Source organism: Ranitomeya variabilis, chromosome 2 (assembly GCF_051348905.1).
Source record: "Ranitomeya variabilis isolate aRanVar5 chromosome 2, aRanVar5.hap1, whole genome shotgun sequence".
NCBI classification, from domain to species: domain Eukaryota; kingdom Metazoa; phylum Chordata; class Amphibia; order Anura; family Dendrobatidae; genus Ranitomeya; species Ranitomeya variabilis.
The window spans coordinates 364718439-364742335 of record NC_135233.1 but is presented as its reverse complement, the minus strand read 5'-3'; the positions used below and the strand labels follow the sequence as shown (position 1 = coordinate 364742335).

The following is a 23897-nucleotide window of genomic DNA, read 5'->3' as shown; positions in this document are numbered from 1 at the left end:
AATTCTTAAAATGTATCTAAGCCAATTCCACCATCTCTGTATGTTCGGTGTCCATCCGTCACCTGCAGCATTCTTCCTGTCTGGGTCCTGCGGGCGCGCACATGTACATCTCTGTGTAAGGCAGAGTTAAGACAAGCTCATTTTCGGTCCATATGCAAAACAGACCAGCAGTCGTCAGTGTGTAAGGCTTCTTTTACACCTACCGTGTTTTTTTGCGGGTCGTTATTGCGGCCCTTTTTTGCGGGCTGTATCGCCGCAATTTTCACGGTCTGCCGCAGTAATGGACCGCAAAAAAACTTGCGGACCGCCGTTTTTCAGGTTCCCAATACTTTAGCAAAAAAAAAACGGGGGAAAAAAAAATGGCGGTCCGCAAAACCGGAAGTGACAGAAGTGATTTTCAATGGGGGCTGTGTCCGTAAGCCGTGAAAAATATTGAGCAGGCTCAATATTTTTTCACGGCCGTAAATACGGCCCTCACGGCTATGCGGCGCACCGTGGAATTATTGCGGCCCCTTTTTTCAGCCCCATAGAAATCTATTGGGGGCCGCAAAATCACAGCAAGTGTAAAACCAGCCTAAGTGCACATTTATGATTCTCTCGTTCTGTACATGCAGCTCCGGCACAGTGTGTACAAGGGCATGGAGGTATACGCTGGTCCAGAAAGGGCCGACATCAGCACCAGGCTAACCCAGGCAACATTCCAGGGTGCACCGGGTCCCAGATTTCCATTGGTGACATCCATTGTACATGTACGGAGCGAGTGGTGCAGGCTGTGTTATACAGAGAGCACCCGAGTAACGGCTGCGCTTAGCGTTCGCTTCAATTGCAGCACTTTAACCCCCTTAGAAGACTGTATTAAACGTGACAGCAGCACTTAAGAAGTTTAAAATTGGAAGAAGGTGTCCTCATGACCCCGATGATATTGCCGCGTGAGCTGGAATCCTCCTTAAAGGGGTTGTCTGGCCTTAGGCTACAAGTCTTCAATCCTTATGTGTGACTTCAGACTTGTGAATCCTCACAGAGCACAGTGAAGATTCTCCGATGCAGGCGGTCACATGCCAACTAGACGTGCACAGTCATGCTCAAAGCAAGTGTATCGACACGTCTAGTTGGAATGTGGCCATGAGTATGCAAATCACATACTCCGGCGCCGGAGAATCCTCTCTGCGTGCATAACCGTCCAAACTAATAAAATATTACTAAAACCACACAAATTTGGTATAACCACAGCCATAGTGATCTGTAGGACAAAGACACGGGACAGTTTTACAGTAAAGTGAAGTTCGGTAAAAAGAAAACCCCCAAATTATGGTGGAATGTAGCATAAAGGTGTACATAAGAGGTTAGTACTGAAACCTACTGTATGTCGTCACCATATATTAGGTAAATGAGGCACGTACCTGGGAAGTCCTCGAACCTGGGAAGTCCTCGTACCTGGGAAGTCCTCGTACCTGGGAAGTCCTCGTACCTGGGAAGTCCTCGTGGTAAAATCAAATGCCTCCCTCTTAGTATGGGGGTTAGCAGCAAGTGATATCTGCTGGACAGAGTCTTGGAAAAGCCGGAAACAAAACAAAAGGGCTGTCCTATAGGGAGCGTCCTGTGCGGCACACAACTGCCCTCTGGTGTGCAAAACCAGCACTGCATCTAGGATAACATTCTAAGGGTATGTTCACACGGAGTTGTTGGATGTGGATTTTTCTGGCTAAAAAAAAAAAAAAAAAGAACTTAAAGGGGTTGTGTGGACTACCTCCTTTAAAAAAAATAAAAAATAAAAATTAAAGGCCCAATTCGTTATTGCATTTGCTTTTGGTCTACATTTTGCATGTTTTTAATTTGCGCCTAATTCTTCTTTTCATTTGAGCCTTTTTTTTTAAATAATAATAATAATTTTTATTTATATAGCACCAACATATTTCGCAGCACTTTACAATTAAGCGGGGACATATACAGACAAATTCAGTACGAGTTAAGACAATTTAAACAGTGACATTAGGAGTGAGGTCCCTGCTCGCAAGCTTACAATCTACAAGGAAATGGGGGGACACAATAGGTGAAAAGTGCTTGTTATTTCAGGTCTGGCAATTATAATAAATAGGGATTTTCATATAAAGCTGCATGATCTGGTCATCAGCTCGTGTGTTTAAGTGCAATAGTCAAGTATCAAGTGCAGTTAATCGTGTGCATGGAGGGTGTGGAGACAGATGAATAGTAGGGTGCAGATTCAGAGTAATATTTGGAAGGAGGGAACAGGGCAAAGTTAGTTTACTGAGTAGTTGATGTGGTAGGCTTGTTTGAAGAGATGGGTTTTTAGAGCGCGCTTGAACAGGTCGGGGCTAGGTATCAGTCTGATTGTCTGGGGAAGTGCATTCCAGAGAGCTGGCGCAGCACGAGAGAAGTCTTGGAGATGGAGGTGCGAGGTTTGGATTACTGGGGATGTTAGTCTTAGGTCATTTGTAGAACGGAGGGCACGTGTAGGGCGATATACAGAGATGAGAGGAGATATAAGGCGGTGGAGAGCTTTGTGGGTGAGAGAGATGAGTTTATACTGGACCCTGTAGCGAATGGGTAGCCAGTGTAATGACTGGCACAAGATGGAGGCATCGGTGAAGCAGCTGGACAGAAATATGACTCTGGCTGCAGCATTCAGGATGGATTGGAGAGGAGAAAGTTTGGTAAGAGGGAGACCGATCAGAAGAGAGCTGCAGTAGTCCGGACGAGAATGAATAAGAGCGACAGTAAAAGTCTTAGCAGTTTCAAAGGTGAGAAAAGGTCGGATTCTGGAGATGTTTTTAAGATGCAGGTGACAAGAGCGAGTGAGTGATCGGATGTAGGGAGTAAAGGAAAGTTCGGAGTCGAATATGACCCCAAGACAGCGGGCATGCTGCTTAGGAGTTATGGTTGAACCCTCCAGAGTAATTTCGATGTTGGGAAGAGTGAGGTTAGTAGAAGGGAGAAACACAAGAAGTTCCGTTTTGGAGAGATTTAGTTTCAGATAGAGGGAGGACATGATGTTAGAGACAGCAGACAGACAATCCTTGGTATTTTGAATTAAGGTAGGGGTGATGTCAGGGGAAGAAGTGTATAATTGGGTGTCGTCAGCATAGAGATGATACTGGAACCCAAATCTACTGATTGTTTGTCCAATAGGGGCCATGTATAGAGAGAAGAGGAGGGGGCCTAGGACTGAGCCCTGCGGAACCCCGATAGTAAGGGGACGAGGAGAGGAAGAGGAGCCGGCAAAAGATACAGTGAAGGAGCGGTCAGAGAGGTAGGAGGAGAACCAGGAGAGGGCTGTGTCCTTGAGGCCTATGGAGCGGAGCATAGTAAGAAGGAGCTGGTGATCCACAGTGTCAAATGCGGCAGAGAGATCCAGGAGAATCAGCAGAGAGCAATGACCTTTGGATTTAGCTGTTATTAGATCATTAGAGACTTTAGTTAGGGCAGTTTCAGTGGAGTGTAAAGAGCGGAAACCAGATTGTAAGGGGTCGAGAAGAGAGTTATCTGAGAGATAGCGGATTAGACGGGAGTGGACCAAGCGTTCCAGGTGTTTAGAGATGAAGGAAAGGTTAGAGACAGGTCTGTAGTTGGCAGTGCAGTTCTGGTCCAGGGATGGCTTTTTAAGTAAAGGGGTAATGATGGCATGTTTAAATGAGGAGGGAAAGATACCTGAAGAAAGAGAGAGGTTAAATATTTTAGTCAGGTGAGTGGTGACCACTGGTGAGAGAGACTGCAGGAGAGCTGAAGGAATGGGGTCACTGTTGCAGGTTGTAGGCCAAGCAGAAGCGAGGAGCTTGGAAACGTCTTTTTCTGAAACAGGCTCAAAGATGTTTAGTGAGCTTGAGGTGCGGCAGGGAAAGGGATCCAGGCACTGAGGAGATTGCGCTGAGATATCCTGATGGATGTGGTTGATTTTTTCTAGGAAGTAAGTGGCCAGATCCTCACCACTGAGGATGGTGATGGGGGCCTGTACTTTAGGTTTCAGGAAGGAGTTTAAGGTTTCAAAAAGTCGTTTTGGGTTGTTGGATAGTGAGGTGAGGAGGGTGGTGAAGTAGGATTGTTTGGCCAGATAAAGGGCAAAGTTATAGGTTTTGAGCATGAACTTATAGTGGATGAAGTCTTCTGCTAAGAGAGATTTTCTCCACTGCCGCTCTGCACACCTTGAGCAACGCTGGAGAAAGCGTGTTTGCATAGTGTGCCAGGGCTGCTGCTTTCTGTGTCGAGTCTTTCTGCGTGTAGAAGGTGCTGCTTCATCTAGGGCATTCTTCAGTGTATTATTGAAGTGTGACAATGCTAAGTCTGGACAGGAGAGGGAGGAGATGGGGGCTAAAGATGTGTGGAGATTGTCCATAAGCTGCTGGGTATTAATGGAACGTGTATTCCGATAAGTGTGGTAAGTGGGGGTGTTCCGAGTGAGGAGACAATTCTTGACAGAGAAGGAAAGAAGGTTGTGGTCTGAGAGCGGGAGAGGGGAGTTAGTAAAGTCGTGCAGCGAGCCGGGACGGGAGAAGACCAGGTCCAGAGTATTCCCGTCCTCATGCATAGGAGAATTAGTAAACTGTGAGAGGCCGAATGAAGAAGTTAGAGAAAGAAGATGAGCGGCAGATTGGAAGAGGGGATCATTGATGGGGATGTTAAAGTCTCCCATGATGAGGGTGGGGATGTCACAGGATAGAAAGTGAGTAAGCCAGGTGGCAAAGTGGTCTAGAAACAGGCGGGAGGAGCCTGGAGGGCGATAAACAACCGCCACCCGCAAGGAGAAGGGCTTAAAGAGTCTGACGGCGTGGACTTCAAAGGAAGGAAATGTAAGTGAGGGAACCGGGGGGGATGACCTGGAAAGCACATTGTGATGAAAGGAGCAAACCAACACCACCACCCTGTCTGTTTTCAGGTCTGGTGGTATATGAAAATTTCAGCCCACCAAACGAGAGAGCGGCAGCGGCGGTGGTGTCTAAATGCTGCATCCAGGTTTCTGTAATAGCCAGAAGGTTAAGGGAATTAGAGAGGAAAAGATCGTGAATGTAAGTTAGTTTGTTACACACAGACCGTGCATTCCAGAGAGCACAGTGGAAAGCGATAGGAGAAGGCATGCACTGAATGTTAATAAGATTAGCAGGGTTTCTATATACAGCTGGAGGAGAGTAATGTATGCTGGTGGAAGAAGGCCCAGGGTTGGGGGAGATGTCGCCTGCAACTAGTAAAAGGAGAAAAAACAGAAAGAGGAGGTGGTGGGATGATTTGTATGAACGTTTTGAGTGCTGCATGGAGGTAGTGGCTGGTTTGGAGTGGGTAAGAAATGTCAGTAGAGCCTCAGAGATATACATGGGAGAGGGGAGAAGGGAGGGGTGGATATAGAGAGAGTGCCCAGAATGTGTTAAAGGGCGGACGAGTTGTGAGAAAGCAGAAGTAAAAACAAATAAGAAGCAGATTGATATGATCAATGCATAATGTAGTATGACTGACCAATAAGCATGACTGTTTGAAAAACTTAAGCACCTTACCTGTCTCCTGCCCAACTGCCATTGTCTAACTGCCAAGCACTTGATACTGTTGCACACAGGACCCCGCGCGTGTGCTATCCCAGCCAGACTAAAGGTACCTTCACACGAAACGACTTTGTAACGATATCGCTAGCGATCCGTGACGTTGCAGCGTCCTGGCTAGCGATATCGTTTAGTTTGACAGGCAGCAGCGATCAGGATCCTGCTGTGATGTCGCTGGTCGCTGAATAAAGTCCAGAACTTTATTTGGTCGTCCGATCGCCGTGTATCGTTGTGTTTGAAAGCAAAAGCAACGATACCAGCGATGTTTTACACTGGTAACCAGGGTAAACATCGGGTTACCAAGCGCAGGGCCGCGCTTAGTAACCCGATGTTTACTCTGGTTACCAGCGTAAAAGTAAAAAAAACAAACAGTACATACTCACATGCGTCCCCCAGCGTCTGCTTCCTGACACTTACAGAGCGCCGGCCCTAAAGTGAAAGTGAAAGCACAGCGGTGACGTCACTGCTGTGCTGTTAGGGCCGGAGCTCAGTCAGTGTCAGGAAGCAGAGGCTGGGGGACGCGCAGGTGAGCATGTACTGTTTTTTTTTTTTTACTTTTACGCTGGTAACCAGGGTAAACATCGGGTTACTAAGCGCGGCCCTGCGCTTAGCAACCCGATGTTTACCCTGGTTACCCGGGGACCTCGGCATCGTTGGTCGCTGGAGAGCGGTCTGTGTGACAGCTCCCCAGAGATCAAACAGCGACGCTGCAGCGATCGGCATCGTTGTCGCTATCGCTGCAGCGTCGCTTCGTGTGAAGGTACCTTTAACATATATGAAATGACTGCTAGCATCAGGAACCAAATGGCCACAATCAGCAATCAACCAATTAGCATAAGGCCAGAGCAGGCATTACTATGCAGGCTAAACAATCAATGCTGAACAAGGCCATAAAACAGTGGGGGGGGGGGGGGAAGACAGCTTTGAACACTTTGAATCAGAAACCAAAAACAGAGAGAACACAAAAAAAAATAAAAAACAACAACACAGGAGTGATGGAAAAATTACCATGAGCAAAGCTTGCTAAATATGGTTCTGTTCACACTTGCAATCAGCACACAAATGAATGATGGAAAAATTACCTGTGTGAAGAAAAGAAGATCTACTTTATAACATAGAGCAGAGCAGAGGTGTATCTAGGTGTATTGCACATATGGGATTTGCACACTTAGTCACGTGCCGACGAGCAGCTCATCCTAACTCTCTCAATGTTCAGTGAAAAACTGAGAGAAGCTGAAGAGCAGATCGTTGTTACAGGACCATAAGTATGAAAATGCCCTATGAGTGAAGTTGCCATGTGATGACTGCTGGAACCAGCAAGCAGAGCTGAATCCTGACAGTGAGGATATTGCACACTGTTAGGATTGGCTGCAGGGCTTCATTTTCTAATTAAAGGGCTCATCCAAGTTTGAGGTGAAAGTCTGCAGTCACTCTATGTGACTGGAGGCTTCTGAATTCTCACAGTACATGCACTGCACACTTTTTGGATTCTCCCTTGCACAAGTGTACGATTTGTATACTTCTGGGCACATTCCGACTAGACGTGCCCGGCCTCACTCAGTTAATTTTCATTAAGTGAGGCCACACATGTCTAGTCGGTCTATGACCGCATGTATGTAGATTGCCGGCACGAGAGAATCCTGACAGCATGCAGTGCACACCGTGAGAATTCAGGAGTCTGAAGTCACAAAGAATGACTGCAGACTCATCACAAACCTGGACATCCCCTTTAATGCTCCTAACAAATAAAAACATGAGAACTAGTCAGTATCACAAATAACATTTACATCCAGGTACCTGATAGATGACGTCGACTCTGGAGCCGTTCTCTTTATTTTCTTTTTCATCTTGTCCAGACCCCATGATGAGTTTTCTCATCCACAGCTGTCTCTGCAGAACTCCATCTTCTCCGGTCTTGTGCAGCACATCCCCACATGATGCCCTTAAAGATAGCAGAGTCATTATAATGCTCCTGAATAAAAATAGCTGCACTACACCGAGCCCCTGAACAAATGATTGCTCCTCACTATGTTCTCTGCCAAAAATATGACCCCCACACTGCCCCTCATGTACATGTTCTCCACACTGCACCCCCTCTTCACACTGTCCTCACACACTGGGTCATCCCTATGGCTGTGCCCTTACACTGCTCTCTCATGCTACCCCCTCCCCCCCCACACACACACACATGCTACTCAGTCTAAATTCTGTGCACTCACACTTTTCTCCCCCCATACTGTCTCCTCACACTATTCTCCACAATAGTCTCCTCACACATTTACCCTCTCACTTTCCATACTGCCTCCTCACACATCCCCCAATTCCCCATACTATGTCTGCTTCCATTTTCCCCTCACTCCTCATACTGTATCCGCACCCATCTCCCCACTCACCATAATGTGTCTGCGCCTACTGTTCTTCCTGCTCCCTAAAATTGTGTCCCCCATTACACTAAATTTCCCCCACACAGTAAATAACCTCATACAGTAAATACCCCCCACACAGAGAATATACCTGCCCCCCACACACAAAGCCAGAGGTTATACAATGGGGCCTGAGGAGGTTATACATTGGGGGCAAGGGGCCGGATAGCAGACATAACTGACTGACACATATCAGTCTGATATCTGACAAGGGGTTCTGTAGATAGAATCGGCACAAGCACCAAGTGTTTATACCAGATCATTAGCATCAAAAGTTTGTGCCCCCCGAGCTCCTCCTGGCGATGTTTCTGACACCCACTGCGGAGTATTTTCAGCATTTTCTACAGTATAATGTGTAAGAGTGTGAGAGACGGAATATCTGTAAGGACGGTGCGGTAAGGGTATATGAGGTGAGCGGCCCCGGACCACCACGTCCACACTGTGTGCTGGACATATGTTCTTGGGGTACTCATTATTGCATTTCTGCCTGATTTTATTGAGGTTTTTTTAGTGTTTTGCGCCTTTTTTTTTGTTTTGTTAACATCAAATTGTTCCTTTTGTTTGCGCCATATTTGAAGTCTATGTTATGTTCTCACCACTGGGGGGCAGAGTTTGGGGGTGTCACCGGTTTCCAATCCGATTCATCATTTGCAACTTTATAAAAGTTGAAAAACATGTCACAAAAGATAAATGAGTCGTTCTCCCGGGAAATGTCCTCTGCCCCACACATGTTTGTGCAACTTTTGGGGGGCAAAAAAGTTGCAAAAGAAGGTTAAACACAAAGATAAAACAAAACAAAAAAAAAAAAAAAACAATCTTGCCTTTGCAGAAAATTCATGAATCTCTTGCGCCATTTTAAAAAAAATAAATATGTGTCAAGGAATGCCGCAAGACTATGTTCTCCAAAATTCCTGACCAGAATGCAGACCCCCCCCCCCCCCCCCCAAGTAAGGGTAGACCACCACTAAGTGCACCCACCCCCCCAAGAGCAGACCCCCCAAGTAAGGATAGACCACCACTAAGTGCACCCCCCCCCAAGTAAGTGCAGACTCCCAGCAAGTACAGACCCCCCCCCAAGTGCAGAGTAGACCCCAAAAGTTTGGTTCCATTGCGCAAAAGTTCGAAGAACTTCAGAAACTACAACTCCCACAATTCCCTTCTTCCGCTTCTGCTTGTGCCCTGACGCCATTAGCGCCGCGGCGCGCCTCACTTTCCGGTCACTAGACGTTATGCGTGTTTACAGTGTACACAGCGTGTCTTCTCCCTGCAGGTAACGGTCACCCGTGCGCGGCCCGGAGCCTGGGGCGTGACCGCTTCTTCTCAGGCACCTGCTGCTGCGTTTCATGTCATACAACACGTATGTATGTAGCGCTGACGGGCAGGCGCAGCTGTTACCATGGCAACGGTTCCCAGGATGTGACGCTTTTACAGTTTTTGCTTATTTTGCTCAGTTTAGCTCAGTGGCGCCCCCTTCCTGTTCCCTACTACTCCAGACAGCAGCTCTATATTGTACGCATTCACATGTAACATATCCACAACAGCATGTGACCGCTGCAGCCAATCACACGCCTCTGCTGGACACCCATATACGGAGACTTGTCACAGGGGGCATCACCGTACAAGGTTTTGTCATTGGGGGGACGTGTGTGGCTGGTGTCTTGTCACAGAGGGGGCATCACCGGCCAACGTCTTGTCATGGGGGACGTGTGTGGCCGGCATCTTGTCACAGAGGGGGCATCACCAGCCAACGTCTTGTCATGGGGGACGTGTGTGGCCGGCGTCTTGTCACAGAGGGGGTATCACCGGCCAACGTTTTGTCATGGGGGACGTGTGTGGCCGGTGTCTTGTCACAGAGGGGGCATCACCGGCCAGTGTCTTGTCACAGAGGGGGCATCACCGGCCAACTTCTTGTCATGGGGGACATGTGTGGCCGGCATCTTGCCACAGAGGGGGCATCACCGGCCAACGTCTTGTCATGAGGGGACGTGTGTGGCTGGCGTCTTGTCACAGAGGAGGCATCACCGGCCAACGTCTTGTCATGGGGGGACGTGTGTGGCCGGCGTCTTGCCACAGAGGGGACATCACCAGCCAACATCTTGTCATGGGGGGACGTGTGTGGCCGGCATCTTGCCACAGAGGGGGCATCACCAGCCAACGTCTTGTCATGGGGGGATGTGTGTGGCCGGCGTCTTGTCACAGAGGAGGCATCACCGGCCAACGTCTTGTCATGAGGGGACATGTGTGGTGGGGGCCTTGTCACAGAGGGGGCATCACCAGCCAACGTCTTGTCTTGGGGGGGGACCTGTGTGGTGGGGGCCTTGTCACAGAGGGGGCTTCACTGGCCAACGTCTTGTCATGGGGGGACATGTGTGGCCGGCGTCTTGCCACAGAGGGGGCATCACCAGCCAACGTCTTGTCATGGGGGGACGTGTGTGGCCGGTGTCTTGCCACAGAGGGGACATCACCGGCCAACTTCTTGTCATGGGGGACGTGTGTGGCCGGCGTCTTGCCACAGAGGGGGCATCACAGGCAACGTCTTGTCATGAGGGGACGTGTGTGGTGGGGGCCTTGTCACAGAGGGGGCATCACCAGCCAACGTCTTGTCATGGGGGGACATGTGTGGCCGGCGTCTTGCCACAGAGGGGGCATCACAGGCAACGTCTTGTCATGAGGGGACATGTGTGGTGGGGGCCTTGTCACAGAGGGGGCTTCACTGGCCAACGTCTTGTCATGGGGGGACATGTGTGGCCCCCGCCTTGTCACAGAGGGGGCATCACCAGCCAACGTCTTGTCATGAGGGGACGTGTGTGGTGGGGGCCTTGTCACAGAGGGGGCTTCACTGGCCAACGTCTTGTCATGGGGGGACATGTGTGGCCGGCGTCTTGCCACAGAGGGGGCATCACCAGCCAACGTCTTGTTACATAGTTACATAGTTATTGAGGTTGAAGGAAGACTGTAAGTCCATCTAGTTCAACCCATAGCCTAACCTAACATGCCCTAACATGTTGATCCAGAGGAAGGCAAAAAAAACCCATGTGGCAAAGAGTAACTCCACCATGGGGAAAAAAATTCCTTCCCGACTCCACATACGGCAATCAGACTAGTTCCCTGGATCAACGCCTTATCAAGGAATCTAGTGTATATACCCTGTAATATTATACTTTTCCAGAAAGGTATCCAGTCCCCTCTTAAATTTAATTAATGAATCACTCATTACAACATCATAAGGCAGAGAGTTCCATAGTCTCACTGCTCTTACAGTAAAGAATCCGCGTCTGTTATTATGCTTAAACCTTCTTTCCTCCAGACGTAGAGGATGCCCCCTTGTCCCTGTCTCAGGTCTATGATTAAAAAGATCATCAGAAAGGTCTTTGTACTGTCCCCTCATATATTTATACATTAAAATAAGATCACCCCTTAGTCTTCGTTTTTCCAAACTAAATAGCCCCAAGTGTAATAACCTATCTTGGTATTGCAGACCCCCAAGTCCTCTAATAACCTTGGTCGCTCTTCTCTGCACCCGCTCTAGTTCAGCTATGTCTTTCTTATACACCGGAGACCAGAACTGTGCACAGTATTCTAAGTGTGGTCGAACTAGTGACTTGTATAGAGGTAAAATTATGTTCTCCTCATGAGCATCAATGCCTCTTTTAATACATCCCATTATTTTATTTGCCTTTGTAGCAGCTGCCTGACACTGCCCACTGAATATGAATCTGTCATCCACCCATACACCCAGGTCTTTTTCATTGATGGTTTTGCCCAGAGTTTTAGAATTAAGCACATAGTTATACATCTTATTACTTCTACCCAAGTGCATGACCTTACATTTATCCCCATTAAAGCTCATTTGCCATTTATCAGCCCAAGCTTCTAGTTTACATAAATCATCCTGTAATATAAAATTGTCCTCCCCTGTATTGATTACCCTACAGAGTTTAGTGTCATCTGCAAATATTGAAATTCTACTCTGAATGCCCCCTACAAGGTCATTAATAAATATGTTAAAAAGAAGAGGGCCCAATACTGACCCCTGTGGTACCCCACTGCTAACCGCGACCCAGTCCGAGTGTGCTCCATTAATAACCACCCTTTGTTTCCTATCCCTGAGCCAGCTCTCAACCCACTTACACATATTTTCCCCTATCCCCATTACTCTCATTTTATGCATCAACCTTTTGTGTGGCACCGTATCAAAAGCTTTGGAAAAGTCCATATACACTACGTCCACTGGGTTCCCTTGGTCCAGTCCGGAACTTACCTCTTCATAGAAGCTGATCAAATTAGTCTGACATGAACGGTCCCTAGTAAACCCGTGCTGATACTGGGTCATGAGGTTATTCCTCTTCAGATACTCCAGTATAGCATCCCTTAGAATGCCCTCCAGGATTTTACCCACAGTAGAGGTTAAACTTACTGGCCTATAATTACCGAGTTCAGTTTTTGTCCCCTTTTTGAATATTGGCACCACATTTGCTATACGCCAGTCCTGTGGTACAGACCCTGTTATTATGGACTCTTTAAAGATTAAAAATAATGGTCTATCAATGACTGTACTTAGTTCCTGCAGTACTCGGGGGTGTATCCCATCCGGGCCCGGAGATTTGTCAATTTTAGTGATTTTTAGACGCCGCTGTACTTCCTGCTGGGTTAAGCAGGTGACATTTAATGGGGAATTTTTATCACTAGTCATTTTGGCTGCCATGGGATTTTCTTTTGTAAATACTGATGAAAAAAAGTCATTTAGCAGATTGGCTTTTTCCTCATCCTCATCCACCATTTCACCCAGACTATTTTTAAGGGGGCCAACACTGTCATTTTTTAGTTTCTTACTATTTATGTAGTTAAAGAATATTTTGGGGTTATTTTTGCTCTCTCTAGCAATGAGTCTCTCTGTCTCAATCTTTGCTGCCTTGATTTGCTTTTTACAGAATTTATTTAATTTTCTGTATTTATTTAATGCCTCCTCACTACCTACTTCCTTTAATTCTCTAAATGCTTTCTTTTTGTTCCTTATTGCGCCCCTAACAGCTCTATTTAGCCATATTGGTTTCCTCCTATTTCTAGTATGTTTATTCCCATACGGTATATACTGTGCACAGGTCCTATCCAGGATGCTAATAAACGTCTCCCATTTTCTTTGTGTATTTTTGTGTCTCAGGATATCGTCCCAGTTAATTGCACCAAGATCCTCTCTCATCCGTTGGAAATTTGCCCTCCTGAAGTTTAGTGTCCTTGTCACCCCCCTACTACCCATCTTATTAAAGGTTACATGAAAACTTATTATTTTGTGATCACTATTCCCCAAGTGACCCCCAACCCTTATATTTGATATGCGGTCTGGCCTGTTGGTTAATATTAGGTCTAGCAGTGCCCCCCTTCTTGTTGGGTCCTGAACCAGTTGTGAAAGGTAATTGTCTCTCATAGTTGTCAAAAACCGATTACCTTTGCTGGAACTGCAGGTTTCTGTTCCCCAATCTATTTCAGGGTAGTTGAAGTCCCCCATAATAATGACTTCTCCTTGAGTCGCAGCTTCATCTATTTGCTTTACGAGGATATTCTCCATTGCTTCCATTATTTTTGGAGATTTATAACAAACCCCTATCAGTAATTTACTATTTTTTCCCCCTCCCCTTATCTCCACCCACAGGGACTCTACATTTTCATTAAATTCACCTATATTATCACGCAGGATGGGTTTTAAGGAAGATTTTACATATAGACACACCCCTCCCCCTCGCTTATCTGTACGGTCATTTCTGAACAGGCTATAGCCCTGCAAGTTAACAGCCCAGTCATGGCTCTCATCCAGCCACGTCTCAGATATCCCCACCATGTCATAATTATGCTCCAACAACATTAGTTCTAATTCGTCCATTTTGTTGGCGAGGCTTCTGGCATTAGTATACATGCACTTGATGTTACTCTCTGTACCTCTATTCTTTCTTAAATTAATAACTGTTCTAACCCCACCCCCCATGCCACCGCCACCCCCAACTTCCTTATTTGTGCCCAGCTCTCTATCTGCACTATCTTCCCCTCCTATAAAATGAATACCCTCCCCCCCAATCCCTAGTTTAAACACTCCTCCAACCTTCTAACCATTTTCTCCCCCAGCACAGCTGCCCCTTCCCCATTGAGGTGCAGCCCGTCCCTAGCGTAGAGCCTGTAGCCAACTGAGAAGTCGGCCCAGTTCTGCAGGAACCCAAACCCCTCCTTCCTACACCAATTCTTGAGCCACTTATTAACCTCCCTAATCTCCCGTTGCCTCTCTGGCGTGGCACGTGGTACAGGCAGTATTTCGGAAAATACCACGTTGGAGGTCCTTGCTTTCAGCTTGCAGCCTAATTCCCTGAAATCATCTTTAAGGACCTTCCACCTACCTCTAACTTTGTCATTTGTGCCAATGTGCACCATGACCGCTGGGTCCTCACCAGCCCCTCCCAGTAATCTGTCCACCCGATCAGCGATGTGTCGGACTCGAGCGCCAGGTAGGCAGCACACCGTCCGACGATCCCTGTCTTTGTGACAGATTGCCCTATCTGTTCCCCTAATAATTGAGTCCCCCACTACCAGCACCTGTCTGGCCTGCCCTGCTCTCCTTTTTCCCTCCTTACTGGAGCAGTCACTCCTCCGGCTTTCAGAGGACATGCCTGGCTGCAGCAGTGCTACCCCTGTACTGGCACCCCCCTCATCTGCCAACTTAGCAAACTTATTGGGGTGTGCCAGATCAGGACTAGCCTCCCTGGCACTCTTCCCTCTACCCCGCCTTCTATCTGTCACCCAGCTAACTGCCACACTGTCCTGCAGCTCCATCCTACCATCCCCCTCCTCATCTATCCCATTGAGCGTCTGCTCTGTGAGCAGAAGACTCCTCTCCATATTGTCTATGGATCTCAGTGTTGCCAGCTGCACATTTAGATCCAGTATCTGGGTTTCCAAATGCACAATGTGCTCACATCTCGCACAGCAGTATGCACTCTCGACCGGCTGGTCAAGGACTGCATACATGTGGCAAGATGTGCACTGGATGGCATTAACAATTGTGGAGCACATTTCCTAATGGGGATTGCACCACACAGAAACTTTAATTAAAAATAAATACAAAGTATTAATTAAAAAAAACAAAAAAAACAAAAACAAAAAAAAAACAGAAGCAATTCCTCCCTTGGAAACTCCCTGATTCCAAAGTCACTGAATCACAAGTCACACACTTACCGCCGTTCACACTTACGCTCAGGTCACACTCAGCTCGCTCACACTCGCTGTGCTGAAGATTTATAGATTTTTTTTTTTTTTTTTCTCTCTATCTCCCCTCAACAGCAATCCACCTTGCTGTTCAGATGCACTTCCAAAAAGGGGGACGTGTGTGGCCGGTGTCTTGCCACAGAGGGGACATCACCGGCAACGTCTTGTCATGGGGGGACGTGTGTGGCCGGCGTCTTGCCACAGAGGGGACATCACCGGCAACGTCTTGTCATGGGGGACGTGTGTGGCCGGCGTCTTGCCACAGAGGGGGCATCACAGGCAACGTCTTGTCATGAGGGGACGTGTGTGGTGGGGCCCTTGCCACAGAGGGGGCATCACCAGCCAACGTCTTGTCATGGGGGGGACCTGTGTGGTGGGGGCCTTGTCACAGAGGGGGCATTGCCGGCCAACGTCTTGGCATGGGGGACGTGTGTGGCCGGCGTCTTGCCACAGAGGGGGCATCACCAGCCAACATCTTTTCATGGGGGACGTGTGTGGCCAGCGTCTTGTCACGGGTGGGTATTGTGAAGGTCTATGGCTGGCATACACAGTTTATAGGCTGTGTTCACACATTGCGTTTTTCGTGTCTTTTTCTGCAGGGCGACCTGCTCTGGGCAGTAAAGAAACTACCGTACTTACAAATAGCCGGTTTTACTGCTTTTTTTGCTTCTGTTTTTTGTGTGCGGATGATGTCGCTTTTCTGTAGCACATGTTTATTAAAGTTAGTTTTATTCACCAAAAACTGTTTGTTTTTTTTAATTTATTGCTTTCTATGAGTAAAAAAAAAAATGCTTCAAAAACACTGAAAGCATTGACACACGGCAGCTTTCCAATTTAGTTAGGAAAAAGAAAAATAAGTGTCTGCAAGAGATCTGTGAAATCTGAGATTTAGCTTTTACAAAAAAAAAGCAGCTTTTAATTTGCATAAAAAAGCTACAAAAACTCATCGTGTGACCATAGTCCTCCCCTCTTTTCTGTAGGCGCTGATCACTTTACAATGGGTCAGGGCGGATCCCAGGAAATACCACCAGATCAGCCCACATCGGCCCGGGAGGAGCCGCCAGCTAAGCTCACATCGTACCAGGGAGGTAAATCCACCTCCTCGGCTTACAGCGCCGTACAAAGACATGTGGCATTCTTCATGGACCTGGAGCCTTTCCCGGAGGAGATCCTCCTCTTGATTCTCAGCTTCGTACCGGCGCGGGACCTGGTCCTCCGCTGTAGACTCGTGAGCCGGCGCTGGAGATGTCTGGTGGACTCGCCCTCCATGTGGAGGATAAAGTGTGAGCGAGAACATAGAAGAGAGCTTCTCGCAACTGAAATGTGTCCTGACATCTCCTGGCAGAGGGTTTATCTGAAGACGCCGTTTTCAAGGAACCTGCTGCGAAATCCCTTTGGTGCAGGTGAGGCTAAGATTTGGCCATCTCGTACGGAACTGTATTAACCCCCTCTCATTGGAGCCGGTTGTCTTGTCTGCACTTTTTTTCTTCCCCTTCTACGTAGCCATATGAGGGCTTGTATTTTGTGGAGATAGTTGAATGACACAATTTACTTTGCCAGATAATACTGGGGTAAAACAGTGAGAAAAAAATTGTTTGTTTCATTTTAACAGCATTCATTCTGCCCTAAAAATTACCTGGAATCTTCATTCTTCAGGTCAGTGTGATTACAGCTGCACCAAATAGCAGTTTTCAGACAATAAGATGCATCGCGGCCCATACACCGCGTGCCATATATACTCAGGGGAGACCCGCTCTGCACCACGTGCCATATATACTCAGGGGAGTCCCACTCTGCACCGCGTGCCATATATACTCAGGGGAGACCCGCTCTGCATCGTGTGCCATATATACTCAGGGGAGACCCGCTCTGCATCGTGTGCCATATATACTCAGGGGAGACCCGCTCTGCGTTGCGTGCCATATATACTCAGGGGAGACCCGCTCTGCACCACGTGCCATATATACTCAGGGGAGACCCGCTCTGCACCACGTGCCATATATACTCAGGGGAGTCCCACTCTGCACCGCGTGCCATATATACTCAGGGGAGACCCGCTCTGCGTTGCGTGCCATATATACTCAGGGGAGACCCGCTCTGCACCGCGGGCCATATATACTCAGGGGAGACCCGCTCTGCGTTGTAGGCCATATATACTTGTGGGACCCACCTGACATCTCCGGCCAAATATACTCAACCTCTGGGCCAGAGATTGACATATGTGGTGTAGCGTAAAAGACCCTTAAAGGGATTGTCGATACCAAAAAGTCTAGCCGTTTAATCTGTCACCAGGGATGGCGCAGGCTCTAACAGAACCTCATCACCTCGGTCAGATTAGGGTCCGGTCTGTGTCTGGCATGTATGGCTGTTCCGCTCCTCGGAGTCACGCCCCGTCCGCTCATCCCTTTCCCATCCTAACAGATTGCTGGGGGTCTGTGCTGTCAGAACCCACCGGACGAGGTCAGCTCTGCATGTGCTCAGTCATGGTGGACACTAACAGGCCCCGGAGACGGTCTCCACCAGAAGAAACGGCGCCACCCTAGACCGACATGGGAGAGGACGCGGCGCTACAGACATGCCTCAATGCAGCTAAAACTGGGACAGACTGATGGATTCATGGTCGCCGTGCTCCGCATGTTGTATAAATCTGATTTCCTGTCTCCTGCAGAACAACTGAAATACTGGGACGTTACAAATGGAGGGGACGGATGGAAGGTGGAGGCCAACTGTTCAGATCTAGAAGAGGCCGAGAGACCAACCTGCTTCGTCTCCTCATTCGGGTGAGTAATCACTTGGCCTTCTGCTGACAGTTCGGGAACTAAATACTGATTTACGTGACCCAATAATTGGGAATTGAGCATTCGTAACCAACGCTGATCTGCTCGTATGTAGACAGTCGCTGCTTGTCTATAGGCAGGAATCAGAGCGTCGTAGTGCACACTAACCGTATACCTCTCTACAGCTGGTGCAAGAAGAGTCAGACCATAGACCTGTTACAGGAAGGAATGTCGGAGCATTTCCTGGACGTGCACCAGCCCAGCATCTGCATCTCGGACTGGTGGGTCATTATATTCCCGTTACACACTGACGTAGGAACAGCTGTTTGCATGGAGTAAATGCTGGCGAGGATCCTGCTCCGTCTAGTGAGCAGCAGCTGCGATGTACAGCCAGCACCAAAGAAAATCAGCGGGGGCTTACTGACACCCCCTAGTAATGTCCTATGTGGCAACATTTTATATGAGGTCAACAATTTACCAATAAACTCTTACCCTAAGGAAAATAATTACAGTACATATATTAAAAATAAATTAAATCGCCATCATCTTCTCCAAAAATGTAATAAATTGCCTAAGCTAATTAAAAAAATCTACATACCATATTTATTCTATAAGATGAATGTGAGAATTTTTTTTGCATTTTTTTCCACAATAAAATGCAATAAAAAAAAATCTTTAAAAGTTTGGAATAATAATGAAAAAAAAAAAAACAGTGGTGGATTTATGTTTTGTATTTTTATTCACTATTTTTGGCCCTCTTTGTTTTTGATTTTTTAATACTTTATATGGTAACGTGAACATTAATGGGTTACCGCCGCTGAAGCCTGGATCCTTTCCTGCAGGTACGCCGGACGGCATGACTGCGGCTGTGTCTATGGGATAAACGTGGAACTGTTGGCGGCAAATAAAAAAACTGTACTAAAGGAGTTTTCTTTGGCCCCCGAACCCATCCCCCAGTGGAACGACGCACGTTATCACCAGGTAGGATACAGTCAGGTCATATATAGTGAAGCGGGTGCTGACTGCTCATGGGAATCGCTAAGCCAGACCCCTTTCATGACTGATGAATAAATGGAGAAGGGTACCGGCCTTGCAATTCAAATGAGGCGATTAGCAAGCCCCCTTCACTGCAGACCCCAATGCTGGGTCATCCTCTATGGGCGACTTCTTTTTGTTATGTTTAATAATATCCGGTTACTTGTGATTCTTTCTCTTCAGGTTTCCTACGAATTCCGCCACTATGGACCCGGTGTCCGATACGTGAAATTTAAACACAAAGGTAAAGACACAAAATTCTGGAAAGGATGGTACGGAGCTCGGATCACAAACTCATCCGTCACCGTGAAGTGTCACAACCTCGAACCCTGTACATGAAGCCCCGAATTGTCACCTGGAGCCGGACTGTGCTTTTTTTTTAACGCTGAAAATATATATGATAATAATTCTCTGTATTTTATAGTATTATTATTATTATAGCGCCATTTATTCCATGGCGCTTTACCTGTGAGGAGGGGTATACATAATAAAAACAAGTACAATAATCTTAAACAATACAGGTCACGACTGGTCCAGGAGGAGAGAAGACCCTGCCGCAGATCTTCTATGGATGACGCTTGTGTAGATCCTTATTAATTATTATATACACAATCCACCGCACTCTCTCAGTGGAATATCTTAGGCAGAAATGTGCAATGATTTTTTTGGAGATGCTGATTTATTCAATAGAAAAAGAATCAAATATATAGGATCAAACAGAAGGCAATAATTAACACAAAGTGCAAGCGACTCCGAATGTGACGTTTCGAAACAATAGTAATGTCAGCAACCAACCATGTAGTGAGCTAAATAAAGAATGAACGATATGGAATTGTAGATATCTACCAGGTACAATTCTCTAATAGTGAATATGGCCTGGTGGGTGATCCGTATATGACCTGGAATATTGTAAATATATCGGTAAGAAATGGTAGTATTGTAGTTGGTGGTGTCTGATAGCAATGGAATTAAATCATTACCTTATTTAATGACAACAGTGATGCACCAGCATTCTGCTGAATATAGTCTCCGTTTTTGGAGCATACGTTGGGTAAAATGGGTGGTGCTTCTCTGGGTTCAACCTAAAAAGTTATGGGTATATAATTGAGAATAGTGCTGGTATAGTTGATGGTGCCTTAGAGTAACCGGGGTAGATCATTACCTTATTAGGGGATAGTAGCGGCGCATCAGCGTCTTCTTCTTGTGTAGATCCTTCATGTGATCCCAGACAGCAAACGGAGTTGGGGATCTGGTCAGGTTAGGGAGACCTCTGAAACCCTTAGGAAGACGTAATGGTTTATTCCTTACTTGGGCTTATTCTACTACGCCATTATGGCAGGAGATAGCACACTGATGCTGCCCGGTAACCAATTATCCCAGCATTATGAGACAGTGCTACATTGTACTCCTGTGTTGTGTTTCAACATAGACAAACTACTATATGAATATATGCAAAAAAAAAGTTTTATTGCAACTGTTCACGTTCACGTTGATTAATTGTATATATCTTCTTTATCCCTTTAATATATGGATATTGTTGGATTTCCTGGAATGTCCTTTTTTATCGGCCTTTGGTCTCATTACCTTGCAGTGTTTTTTCATTGAGCTCATCATGATTTTGCACACAAATCTGTTTTGCTATGTAGCAATCATTAACTTTTGAGTGCCTTGTCCCTCCTTTTCCTTTTGCACATTTCTTGAATTTTAATTACGTATTTTTATTATGTCATTAATAAAATAAAATTATATTATATTCATTTTGTTCTCTTAGCCTTTTCCCAAGGTGACAGTCATACCTGGGATTCTGAAAATTTGTATCTTGTATCAGGGAGGGTGCAACTAGTGTTATATAAGAGTATCACATCAAATAGGACTTTACATTGGATATTATTATCAGTGCAGGGTCAGTAATGTACACTGTGTTCCAAATTATTATGCAAATTGGATTTAAGTGTCTTAAAGATTTAATTGTTTTGTTTTTCAAATAAACTCGTGGATGGTATTGTGTCTCAGGGCTCAATGAATCACTGAAATCAATCTTAAACACATGTGATAATTAGTTTTCCAGGTGATTCTAATTAAAGGAAAACTACTCAGAAATGATGTTCCACATTATTATGCAGGTCACAGGTTTCAAGCAATATGGGAAATAAAAAGGATCTCTCTGCTGCTGAAAAGCATCAAATAGTGCAATGCCTTGGACAAGGTATGAAAAAATTAGATATTTCACGAAAACTTAAGAGTGATCATCATACTACGGTGAGATTTGTGACTGAAACAGAGCACAGACAGAGATCATGCAAATAAAGGCATAATGAGGAAGTTTTCTGGCAGACAAATTCATTGGATTAGAGAGCAGCTGCCAAAATACCATTACAAAGCAGCAAAGTTATTTGAAGCTGCTGGTGCGTCTGGAGTCCCTCGAACCTCAAGGTGTAGGATCCTTCAAAGGCTTGCTGTGGTGCATAAACCTACTATTCGGCCACCCCTAAACAGTGTTCACAAGCAGAAACGGTTGCAGTGGGCCCAGACATACATGAAGACTAATTTCCAAACAGTCTTGTTTGCTGATAAGTGTTGAGCAACTCTGGACGGTCCAGATGGATGGAGTAGTGGATGGTTGGTGGATGGCCACCATGTCCCAACAAGGCTGCGACGTCAGCAAGGAGGTGGAGGAGTCATGTTTTGGGCTGGAATCATGGGGAACCAGCTGGTAGGGCCCTTTAAGGTTCCTGAAGGTGTGAAAATGACCTCAGCAAAGTACAGGTCCTTCTCAAAAAATTAGCATATAGTGTTAAATTTCATTATTTACCATAATGTAATGATTACAATTAAACTTTCATATACTATAGATTCATTATCCACCAACTGAAATTTGTCAGGTCTTTTATTGTTTTAATACTGATGATTTTGGCATACAACTCCTGATAACCCAAAAAACCTGTCTCAATAAATTAGCATATTTCACCCGACCAATCAAATAAAAGTGTTTTTTAATACCAAACAAAAAAAACATCAAATAATAATGTTCAGTTATGCACTCAATACTTGGTCGGGAATCCTTTGGCAGAAATGACTGCTTCAATGCGGCGTGGCATGGAGGCAATCAGCCTGTGACACTGCTGAGATGTTATGGAGGCCCAGGATGCTTCAATAGCGACCTTAAGCTCATCCAGAGTGTTGGGTCTTGCGTCTCTCAACTTTCTCTTCACAATATCCCACAGATTCTCTATGGGGTTCAGGTCAGGAGAGTTGGCAGGCCAATTGAGCACAGTAATACCATGGTCAGTAAACCATTTACCAGTGGTTTTGGCACTGTGAGCAGGTGCCAGGTCGTGCTGAAAAATGAAATCTTCATCTCCATAAAGCATTTCAGCTGATGGAAGCATGAAGTGCTCCAAAATCTCCTGATAGCTAGCTGCATTGACCCTGCCCTTGATGAAACACAGTGGACCAACACCAGCAGCTGACATGGCACCCCACACCATCACTGACTGTGGGTACTTGACACTGGACTTCAGGCATTTTGGCATTTCCTTCTCCCCAGTCTTCCTCCAGACTCTGGCACCTTGATTTCCGAATGACATGCAAAATTTGCTTTCATCAGAAAAAAGTACTTGGGACCACTTAGCAACAGTCCAGTGCTGCTTCTCTGTAGCCCAGGTCAGGCGCTTCTGCCGCTGTTTATGGTTCAAAAGTGGCTTTACCTGGGGAATGCGGCACCTGTAGCCCATTTCCTGCACACGCCTGTGCACGGTGGCTCTGGATGTTTCCACACCAGACTCAGTCCACTGCTTCCTCAGGTTCCGGTCACCTCTTCTCGTTGTACAGCGTTTTCTGCCACATTGTTTCCTTCCAACAGACTTACCATTGAGGTGCCTTGATACAGCACTCTGGGAACAGCCTATTTGTTGAGAAATTTCTTTCTGGGTCTTACCCTCTTGCTTGAGGGTGTCAATGATGGCCTTCTTGACATCTGTCAGGTCGCTAGTCTTACCCATGATGGGGGTTTTGAGTAATGAACCAGGCAGGGAGTTTTTAAAAGCCTCAGGTATCTTTTGCATGTGTTTAGAGTTAATTAGTTGATTCAGAAGATTAGGGTAATAGGTCATTTAGAGAACCTTTTCTTGATATGCTAATTTATTGAGACAGGTTTTTTGGGTTATCAGGAGTTGTATGCCAAAATCATCAGTATTAAAACAATAAAAAGACCTGACAAATTTCAGTTGGTGGATAATGAATCTATAGTATATGAAAGTTTAATTGTAATCATTACATTATGGTAAATAATGAAATTTAACACTATATGCTAATTTTTTGAGAAGGACCTGTATATAGAGTTTCTGACTGACAACTTTCTTCCATGGTCTAAAAAGCAGAAACGTGCCTTCAGGAACAAAATCATCTTCATGCATGACAATGAACACCTCTGAGTAATTGGCTGCTATGGGCATAAAAGGAGATAAACTCACGGTGTGGCCACCATCTTCCCCTGACCTCAACCCTATAGAGCACCTTTGGAGTATCATCAAACAAAAGATCTATGAGGGTGGGAGGCAGTTCACATCAAAACAGCAGCTCTGGGAGGCTATTCTGACTTCATGCAAAGAAATACAAGCAGAAACTCTCCATAAACTCACAAGTTCAATGGATCCAAGAATTGTGAAGGTGATATCAATGAAGGGCTCCTATGTTAACATGTAACTTGGCCTGTTATGATATTTTGGAGTTAAATAGCTGTTTTGTTCAGTGAATGTGACCTCCTAATGCTGCAAATTCCACAAATGAGCATTTTCAATTCTTTAAAACATATCAAATGTTTAGAAATACTACTGTGCGTAATAATTTGGAACAGTGCATTTTGAGTTTTTATT

General features: G+C 46.1%; 2 protein-coding genes across 18 annotated transcripts in view; one reads left to right on the top strand and one right to left on the bottom strand.

Moving 5' to 3' along the window:
* The window catches only part of ACP7 (acid phosphatase 7, tartrate resistant (putative)), a 34117-nt gene extending 26635 nt beyond the window's left edge, over nt 1-7482 (bottom strand). Inside the window, exons 1-4 of one of the 13 annotated variants that reach the window (XM_077285795.1) lie at nt 7338-7479; nt 1469-1702; nt 1401-1417; nt 63-111 (exon numbers count right to left, since the gene is read on the bottom strand). In XM_077285795.1, coding sequence (XP_077141910.1) covers nt 63-111; nt 1401-1417; nt 1469-1644 — 242 coding nt within the window. In that variant the 5' untranslated portion in view covers nt 1645-1702; nt 7338-7479. Of the gene's footprint in view, nt 1-62; nt 112-1400; nt 1703-7337 lie in introns of those variants that run through there. The other 12 variants (XM_077285801.1, XM_077285793.1, XM_077285800.1 and 9 more) reach the window with 12 other exon arrangements.
* Nucleotides 5517-21025, top strand: LOC143805992 (F-box only protein 27-like). 5 transcript variants are annotated; one of them, XM_077285811.1, is made up of 6 exons: nt 5517-5592; nt 16192-16614; nt 17880-17991; nt 18174-18269; nt 18831-18969; nt 19207-21025. In XM_077285811.1, exons 2-6 carry the CDS (start codon nt 16209-16211, stop codon nt 19360-19362), a joined length of 909 nt encoding a protein of 302 aa, XP_077141926.1. In that variant the 5' UTR covers nt 5517-5592; nt 16192-16208; the 3' UTR covers nt 19363-21025. The 5 variants fall into 5 exon arrangements, with proteins under 5 accessions (XP_077141926.1, XP_077141927.1, XP_077141925.1 ...); XM_077285812.1 differs by lacking the exon at nt 5517-5592 and adding an exon at nt 9115-9233; XM_077285810.1 differs by lacking the exon at nt 5517-5592 and adding an exon at nt 9138-9320.
* The last annotated feature ends 2872 nt before the right edge of the window (nt 21026-23897 follow it).

Excerpts from the sequence above, each read along its gene's own strand:
- LOC143805992 (XM_077285811.1), top strand. The coding sequence starts at position 16,209 with ATGGGTCAGGGCGGATCCCAGGAAATACCACCAGATCAGCCCACATCG. Across the intron at positions 16,615-17,879 it reads GCGAAATCCCTTTGGTGCAG|AACAACTGAAATACTGGGAC; the intron begins GTGAGGCTAAGA and ends TGTCTCCTGCAG. Across the intron at positions 18,970-19,206 it reads ACGACGCACGTTATCACCAG|GTTTCCTACGAATTCCGCCA; the intron begins GTAGGATACAGT and ends CTTTCTCTTCAG.